The 9502-nt window shown below is 46.5% G+C and overlaps 1 protein-coding gene across 2 annotated transcripts in view; it reads left to right on the top strand.

Annotated features, from left to right (window-relative positions):
* PQLC1 (PQ loop repeat containing 1) overlaps positions 1-6122 on the top strand; it is a 73484-nt gene extending 67362 nt beyond the window's left edge. For both annotated transcript variants that reach the window (XM_009277191.2, XM_009277190.2), the window contains one exon: positions 2910-6122. In XM_009277191.2, coding sequence (XP_009275466.1) covers positions 2910-3117 — 208 coding nt within the window. In that variant the 3' untranslated portion in view covers positions 3118-6122. The remainder of the gene's footprint in view (positions 1-2909) is intronic.
* Positions 6123-9502: the final 3380 nt, after the last annotated feature.

Raw genomic sequence — 9502 nt, 5'->3', positions numbered from 1 at the left:
TGCTACCAAAACCTTGCCATGCAAACCCAATACAACCCTGAACACCTTGTCCCAGGCTGTACTCCTCTGTCTGTCCACCCCAAATTCAGGTCGTTTCCAAGGACTTTTGTCCCAAGTTCCCAGTTCTCTTCCGTTCCTGTCATTCCCTGTCTTCCTCCAGCCTCTTTTTCCTACCCCCTTCTCATCTGACCAATCTCTCTGCTCCTCTGATGTCTCCTTGGCTTTTCTCTGGGGCTCTTCATTGCCTCTTCTCACTTCTTGCATGACACTGTCCCCGTTTCCTTGCCAAGCTGTTTTTGGTTACCCCACGCACCTTTAGGTCTGTGATGGACATGCTCCTTTTGTCCAGTCCCAGCCTCTGCTCTGGAGAGCAGCTGGCACTCCCACAGTCACTGCTTTGCATTAACCCTGGGCTCCGAGAACCTCGGTGCAGCTGCAGTACTAAGGTTTTGTGGAACATCAAGTGTTTTGTATATTTCTATTTTGCATTTTTATAGTACCTTCGTGATTTGCAGGTTTTCTCTGCTGTTTTGTCCAAGCTACTGGACAGAGGAGGATGTATATTTTTTGATTCAGTGACAGACCGGTGGTGTTAGCTCTTTAAACTGTCTGTTAGATTTTTTTAAAATAATTTTTGCCAAGGACAAGTTCAGATTTTCCTGTGTATAGGGCATTGTCATGTCCTAGTAAGAACCCCAGGCGTGATGCTGATTTCCTTGGGTGTCTGATGTACAAGCTGAAGAGCGGGGCTCTAGAACATGCAAAGGCTATTGCAGCATGCACCAAGTTACCCAGTCGGTATTGCAGGCTGTTGAGTTCACAGGTGGCTTCCTAGCAAACCCCAGAATTTCTTTGGCAAACTCAGCACAGCATGTGACACAGCTAGAGGTGTGCTTCTAGTGCTTGGCTCCTGCAGCACTGCTGAACTGCATGTGTCCATAAGGTTTCCTCCAGTGATTATTCTTTCTTTGGGGGAGTAAACCCTTTTGTAGGCTGTACATCTGACAGGGTGTATTTTCTCCTCCACATCTGCACTGTACCGTAGGGTCACTTTTAAAACCCAGCTAGCTTTCTCCATGGGGAATATGTGACAAATATCCTTTGCACGTTAAATTCCTATTCAGATATTTCATGGCATCCCTGAATTGCCTTTCTGTCAACAGCAAACAGTTTGTTTGACCTGCTAGGTTTAACATGTGCTTTTAGTGAGGGTCTCCAACCACGCCAGGACAGATTCACAATTAAATTGTGATCAGTTGCCCAGCAAACACTGGTAAGCTTAAAATCAGAGGGGGAGGAATGTTGGCTGCCTGCAAGCAAGGTGCCAGTTTTATTACCCTCAGAGTTTATCGCCCTTCCTAATTAAAATCCCAAGCAATCCCCACCACCACCTGTGTCTGTAAACCTCCCGTAAGTGTGACGTAAGGTGACTCGGTATGACTGGGAACATGCACAAGGCAGGTGGTGCAGGCTGTTTGCACCGAGCACAAATGACACTGTGGATTCAGCAGTTGTTCTCCTTCTCTGATTATTTATTTACGTTTTTAGAATGACCTTGGGTGGGGAATGACTGCTTACTCAACCCCATGTCCTTGCTTGCACTTCCACACAGAGACTTTCTTTGGAAGGTCCATAGGATTGTAGACCTGTTTTATGCTCTCAGTCACGTGACATGAGTTACAAAAAGGCTTGTGTTTCTGTAGTGCGATGGGGCAGTATAAACTGATGCTCTTGGCCACCCTTCCCATATGGGGAGAGAGTGGGCTGCAGCATTTGGCTTGCAATACCATTGTGTACTTGTGTCCAAAATACAGATTGTGCTAGCTCCCTGCCTGAATGTTGGAGAAATGAGCATTAAGTCCTACCCTGCTGCACGGGCCTGACTGCATTTGATGAATTGGAGTCAGTGCTGGCAAAAAGTAATTGCTCATGATTATGACAAATCATGCGCAATGCTCATACTGTGAACTACAAAGCTTTTGTCCACTACCGCTTATCCAGCTGCTTAAAAAGCTCTGCTGTTAAAGTGCATGAAGCTCGGAAACAGCCTTCAGGATCTGGTTGTTCACATTTTGTTGAGAGCACTGAAAAAAATTTGGTCTGTTTGAAGAACTTGCTTCTATTCCCCAGAGTTTCTCCTGATGTGGGGGAGCAGGAGCTGGACTACAGGACAGGGGATGGCTCAGCAGTACAGCAAGATGAAAGCAAGGATGGCTATTAAAAGGAAGTCTGAGCATTGCTCTTGATCTGTGTCCTTGATAAAAATCCCTAGTGATGTTCATCCTTCCAGTAATAGCTGCAGGCATGTCGTTTCCCCTCTTTCTGTATTACTCGATAATCTGTTTTTCTGGGTTTTTTGGTTTTGCATTTTCTGCAATAAGAAATGGTTTCTTGTATCTATCAGATGTGTTTGTTTCAGCAGATGCTAGAAAGGTGTGCATGCATGAGAGAGCAGTCTATGTGTTACTTCACCTTGCGTGAGCACAAAATTGCACGTGCAAGAAGTAACTGCTGGAATGAATTGCCTTTGTTTTCCATGCACTGTATTCACCATACTTCGGTTTATGGTCAGTGCTGTCAGCATGTGGCAGTCATGTTTACAGAGCACCACTGAGTCAAATATCCTAGCTGGATATTTTAAAATGTTGGATACCTTCGTAGCCACAGGCATTTGGAGCTGTAATTGCTGAGATAAGAATGCTGCAGTTTGTGGGGTAGGGAATTTGATCCTCCCTTCCAAGTACAGTGCTGCACGTCTTGGATAGGCACGCTGTCTGCCCTCGTTGAGGGGAGTCCCACTGTTGAGTATAAACCCTCGCTGAAGTAGGTGGGATCCTCTGGCACGACAGGTCTAATCACAAGCCAAGTTCTTCTCAATAAATAGTGTTCCCTTCTTTTCTGTCTTTTAGTGTCAAGATGGTGCTGATGTGGACTAGTGGGGACACGTTCAAGACTGTTTACTTCATCTTGAATCAGGCCCCTTTCCAGTTCTCCATCTGTGGACTCCTGCAGGTTTTTGTGGACATCGCTATCCTGTTGCAGGTTTACTTGTACAGCTACTACCCTCAGAAGCCTGTGTCCCACACTGCACACCCAGCCAGCACCAAGGCCCTGTGAGGCACTTAGCTGGACAAGTTGCAGGTCAACGGGTGCTGTGGAGTCAGCCATGGCAGCTCCTCTTCTGCTTGTAAATACTCCTGTGTTGCCGAGTTGAAAGCAGAAATGAGAACAAGGATTGAAAATCTGGCTGCGCTTCCAGCTCGGGAGGTTTTATTTTAAATAACTTGCGCTCTCTGTTTTCAGACTTAGCTGTACAGAACTGTTTCTTGGTGGGGGGAGGGGCACTTTATTTTTGCATATGTACCTATGAGCCTTATCAATTCACAAATGTTTGTATATTTAATCACAAGGGCTGGATGGTTTGTGTTTTTAATGCTATTTAAAAATGTTACACCACAGAAATTATAGGATATTTTGTCTGAAACTTTACCTATTTATATAATATAAAGTCTGTATATTGGCAGGAAGTTTGTGGCATATGCTAGCATTCAGTATCTCCATGATGTAGGAAGAAGTATTGAAGAGCAAATGCAGGAGCTTTTTCTTTTCTTCAAGAAGGGTGTCTGGTGAGCAGAGAAGGTGAGGGTGGGAGGCTCTGCGAAGAGGTGAGCAGCCAGAAATGAACCAGTCATACACAGTATAAAGCATCAGTGTGCTAAAGAGTGAACAGCAGCTGTTCACCCCCACTGCGAGGTCAGTGTGGCAGGCAGACACATCAAGGAGATGATGAAGGGGGTCTGAGTATGGATGATGCTGGAGCCACGTTTAGAGCAGGCACAGCCAGTCAAGCGGTCAGCCAAAAGGAGGAGCTAGCAGGAGACTGCAGGTAACTTAGGTAGTTATGCTTTGAAACGATGGGGTTTGGGAACAGCCCGCCCTGCACTCAGGGGGCAGCACTGCTCCTGCAGCTGTGCAGAGGACAGAGCTGGGCTGTAGGATGTCTTTCACAAACCAAGGGGCCAGCAGATGTGTGTTGCCAGTATTGCCAGGCAAGTATTTCTAGATGGCGATTGAGCCACAAAGGTAGAAGCAACTCCACTTCCATTGCCTCAAAAGGGGAAGTGAAAAAGTTTGAGACAGAGAAAAAGTCCTATCCTATGGAGTAGGACTAGCATATTACAGCTTGATTTGTTGAGGCCGAGATTCACGTTCTCGTCGTTTAATGCCAGACAAGAACCAGTTTATGTTTTGGGGTGTTTCTTGCATTGACCCAACAAGGAAGGAGTCCACGTTCTCCTTTTTCTATTGCTTAAGATCTTCTAGGCTCTTAGAAGAATAAGCAGCCTGTACTTAGACAGAGGGACTGAGAAAGCTGAAAGAGCGGAGAGTTTATTTATAAATGTAGATGTTGTCTGTAATGGCTGTTTGCCAGCGTAGGTCACCGTGCCCTTTCTGAGAACTGCACATGTCTAGCAGCTGCAGGTGGTGTGGACCCGCAGGGGGCTGTGACCAAGTCCCTGGGCTTCTGCCAGTTGCCGTCATGAAACCGCTGTGGTTGGTATGAGGCAGCCATAGCAAGACACTTAGTTCCAGGAACAGCTATGCCTGCACTGCTCTCATCTGGCCACAGGCAAGGTGTTAGAGCTGGGACAGATTTTTGAGAATCATTTTTTCTCCAAGGTTAGCCCAAGAGCTTATGTTTTCTTACCGATGGCAGCAAGTCTGAGGTTTAATAACTTCAGTGTGTAAATCAGATACTTCCCCTACCCTGTTTTATTTGGGAACATCATGATTTGAGTCTGGACTGTCTTCATTGGTGGCAAACTGTCCTCTGGAGGGGAAGCATCAGCAGGCTGCAGCAGTGGTTGCGTGATGCTCGGTTGGAAATGTCCATCATAAGACAGGGAAGAGTGGGCTGTCCCTGTGCTGCTTAACAGACTTGTGCCCATCTCACTCCCCAGGTAGCCCCAGGCTGACATCGGGGCTCCCACTGCATGTGCCGTCTGGTTTTGGAGCTGACATGTTGGTGGCAGAGGGCTGAGGCCCAAACCGGCAGGCTGAAGTCCTGCTCTGGGGCCAAGCCGTCCTGCCCTTTGGTGGGGGCACTGCTGGAGGTGGAAGGAAGGGTGTCCTTGGGAAGTCCCTCCTGCCCCGGCAGATCCAGTCGGATCTGCCTGAGTAAAGCAGAGCTGAGGAGAGCTGCTGTTCCCGAGGGCTGGGCACCAAACGCTCTGCCCGGGCACTGACTCCACGCTCTTTGTTTGATACCATACTCTTTTAGGCCTGAAGTGACCTTACAAAGACGATGTACCTGGCATGGCAGACTATGAATGTTTTGTTCCTCTCTTTTCTCCAATGTTCTGGTTGTGTTACAGGAACATCTGGGCTTTTGTCTTTTTTAATTGAAAACTTACTTAACAACTGGCTTCTCCGGTATGCTGCTTTAATGAGGATTGTATTTCTACTGTATGCAAACAAACACCTTCTTGTGTGTTTTAATGGTCTGAAGTTTTTTTTTTAATAACTTGTAATGATAAGATTTTTGTATATGGTGGTCTTTTTCTAATATTCTATGAAACGGGGATATAAGAAATAAATGGCTCTTAAGAAATATACTTCTGTATGTTATAGCTTCACCTGGGAGTGCACAATTTGGCCACCTCTTTGGGTTTGAACTACAGGTATTACTGAGGATAAAACAACTGTTGTTTTTTCCTTTCGGGACTCTTCCCTGGGCAGATTCTTGAGCCTGTCATCAGTACCTGAACCAGCGAGCTCTGCAGACCGGTCTCATTCACACCAGAGCTGCAAATGCTGGAGGAGAAGCCAGTGAAACCATGTCTAAAGTTCTCTTCTGTATGTGGCATTTAGCAAGGCAGGACTCTTGGCCAGGAACTCTTGAACTTCATCTTGCAAGATACTTTAGGGACAAAATGTTACAGAACTTTGTTTTTGTTCTTTAATTGTCAGGAAGTGTCTGTATCAATGATCATCTCAGAGAATAAGAAATCAATTACTTTATATGTACTTTAAATACATCTCTTTGAATGTATGGCACATTTCATGGAGTTTATTTTCTCTGTCAGTTGCAATGTTTTTTTAAATAAAAATTACCTATTATATATAAATTGCAGTGTTGCTTTGTTTTGTTCAGATATAAGATGCGTGCTTCTTAACTCTTATTATAACTCATCTTGTCTAAAGCATTGTCTGTAGGAATAATTAACATGCTTTTTCCTCCTGATGGGTGGGTAAGCACAAGGCATAATTTGTCTTGAGGTCATGATGCACGACAGGGATTCTGGATTTCTGTCCCCTGCTCTTCCATACATCCTGGCATAAACTTACTCTCATGACCACTTAACTCTTTTATGCTTGTGATGCCCACAGCAGAAACAAATTACTAACAGGTTATTATGTAGCTTTAAAAAAACCCGCTGTATCATGCAAACTGCATAATGAGGTCAAAGACGGGACACAGCTGAAGGACATGCTCTTCGTAGCCTCTGCATGGAAGACAAGGAAACTGAGTCTGTCATCTCATGGCCAACCGCTGTGCCAAGAAGAGTTTTGACCTCCCTCCCTGTTGATTCAGGACGTGAAAACAAGCCACGACAGTCAGGACCAGCCTTGCGGCCGATGTGTGGCTCCTGGGCCCTGCCGGGCTGCTGTTGCAGGCTGTTGGGCTGCTGTTGCAGGCTGTTTGGCTGCTGCGGGATGGGGAGATGGTTTGCTGTTGCTGCGTGCAGTGGCTGAGGAAGCTGGAGAAGGGGGGTCGGTGAGGAGAGAGGACTGGGAGCACAGGAGAGAGGGTCGGGCAGGGCAGGAGGAGAGAGACTGAGCTTGCTCAAATAAGGGGCTGAAGGGAGAGACTCCTGGAGGGGAGGGAATGAAGAAAAACCAAGACCTGGAAGGGCAAAGGTAGGTAAATCAGTGAAGTGGGGTTAAAGGAGGAGGAAAACAAGGGTGGGGAGTAAAATCTGCCTGCTCTGTTCCAGTCTGTGGGCAGTGGAGACCATGGAGGGCAATGGCCCAAGCAGTTCCCACAACAGCCGAGCCTGCTTATTACCCATAGTGGTTGCACCACCTATCCCAAACAGTACTGGTGTTACTGGCTGCTGCTCTGGCACTCACTAAGGGGAAGCTAATGGTGGGACTGGCTCTAAATGAAACAATGGGGAGCCCCTTCAGTAAGTAGGAGCTCTCACAGCCACCTCCAGATGCTGCAGCAGCCAGGGCAGCAGCAGGGCCCTTGTCCTGCTGGCTGGTGCAGCACTGGCCCTGGCCTCAGGGCAAAGCTCTCCCTGGGTCGTGCAGGGCAGGCAGCACTCTGTGCTGTGGCTCCACAGGGCAGAGATTTCATGGTTAGATGTTTGGGTGCATGTATCTACATCTGTAGTTAGATGCAATTAAAAACAATTTAAGACAAAAGGCAAAGCTCAAATTCGGCACTGGGCAGTAAAGCAAAAGATGGCCCACAGATGCTGTTTGTTAAATTTGGTTGTGATCCTTAGCTTAGGCTTGAGTGCCAAGAAGGCTTCAAGGACCTGACTGGCAGCTGTAGCTTTGTTGGTGGCTTTCTGTAACAGAAGGAAGACATTAATGTGTAAATCAACAATATGCCAATGAACACACTGCCTGGATACCTGTGCCAACAGCAGTAAATAAGAGACGTGGACTAGAACAAAATGTGAGGCACACCCTGGAGCAGGGGCAGATCTCCCTGGAAACAGCCTTGTAAAGCAGCCAGGTCCCAAGCAGATGTCAGCATCTGGAAATGCCCTGACAGCAAACACAGACTTAGGAGTTCAGACCCCATCCTGCCCCAGTTTACGTGGAGTCAGCTTAGCTGTGCTGGGAGACCAAGGGGCTTTGCTCAGCCTCAGATGGGCCAGCAGAACCACACTGGATTTCTCTACCCATCAGCCCCTCCATCTGCCTCTTTCCTCTTCCGCCCCAAGGCTTCATACTCTTCTAAGGCTGTAGCCTGTAGGCGCCAGGCCCTGTGAGAGCCGAGGATACTTTGCCCCCATGAAGCATCTGTTGTGAGGCTGCCATAGACCGTGCCTCTTCTGGCCTCATCAGTGTGAGACAGCAACCTCTGTCCGGCTTACTGCTGAGGGGATGATACCAGTGTCATGTTTTTCTTACAATTAGTGCTTTTTCTTAATTGAGATTGCTATGAGGTAGGAGATGGCTGTGCACCTGTGCTGTATGAGCAGAAGGAGTCGTGTTTGACTTTGTGCCGTTCCCTCTAACTCTGTCCCTTTACCAGTTACCGCATCCTTAGCTCTCAAACGTAGTTATGGTTTTCAGATGATTATTGTTGCCAACTGCCAGAATTTGTACATCCAGGTCCACGTGTGCTGCAACCGAGGCAGCCGTGTAGAAGAGGCAGCTTTGCTCATATGTGTTGTGAGTCTCTGTCCCATAGGAGAGAGGAATTTTTTTTCTTCCTTGGGGCAAAACCAATGTGCTACAGTCATGAAGCACTAGATTGTGTTTCAAAGAAGCAGATATAACTACCCACTGGCACCGGCATGCATGCAGACAGCAGTGTAGCATTTATTATAGTTAAGAGATAAATGTGTGTGCTGTGTCAAAGAAAAAAACAACAAAAGCATACACAACAAAACCAACATTTCTCCAGCGGCTGATCAAAAGTAATAAGCATCACCTGTAACAACAGCTATGCTGGGTGAAACTCACTCTCCTCTGGGTAGCTTTTATGCCTGGCGATGTGTACATCACAACTTTATACAGCTTCCAAAAATAATTTGTTTAAAAGGTTCCTGGTTTATATTTGTTTCCTCATCTGTCATCTCAATAGCTAAAATGAAACTAGTAAAAGCTGGGCCTTGACTAACAGACATAATGAGTGGGTTTTGTCACTTTATTAAAACTCTGTGCGTGCTGGAATTAATTATGTGCCTTTTGAAAAATACAAAGAACTCACTATTGTAGGACAATAGCAACTTGATGGAGCACAGCAATAATACAGCGTGTGTCATCAATCCGTTTTTCTACACAGCTGCTGAGCTGCAGTAAGCTGTCCCAGTGCTGTTTTTTCATGCTGCGTGGCCAAAAGTGGCATTCATTCATGGTTATTTGCTAACACTGCAAGTGTGAAACTCTTCATTCTGCAAGGATGTCTACTCCAACATGGCTCTTCTAAGAGTAAGCTAATGCTGCTGATCATTCGTGGGCCTCACCACCTTGAGGAGATGTATTCTGCACCCTCCGTGCACACTAGCCATGATCACTGCATTCACACCAGAGATGTGGCACTAAACAGCACCTGGTTTGCATGAACCAAAGTACATGAAGACTGAGCACCCGAATGCCACCATAAAATGCACTGCTGCCCCTCAGCATCATGCCACACTTTGCCCCCACACACTATTCACTTTGCTGGTTTGCATTTAGCTGGCTGCAAAGCTGTATCCCTGATGCCAAACCTTAATAAGCCTTAATGCAAGAAATGCCTGCATCAGGATTAAAA

The sequence above is a fragment of the Aptenodytes forsteri genome, unplaced genomic scaffold (genome assembly GCF_000699145.1).
Source record: "Aptenodytes forsteri isolate BGI_AS27 unplaced genomic scaffold, ASM69914v1 Scaffold338, whole genome shotgun sequence".
Classification (NCBI taxonomy): domain Eukaryota; kingdom Metazoa; phylum Chordata; class Aves; order Sphenisciformes; family Spheniscidae; genus Aptenodytes; species Aptenodytes forsteri.
Note: the sequence above shows the minus strand (reverse complement) of the source record. Positions and strands in the feature narration are given on the sequence as shown.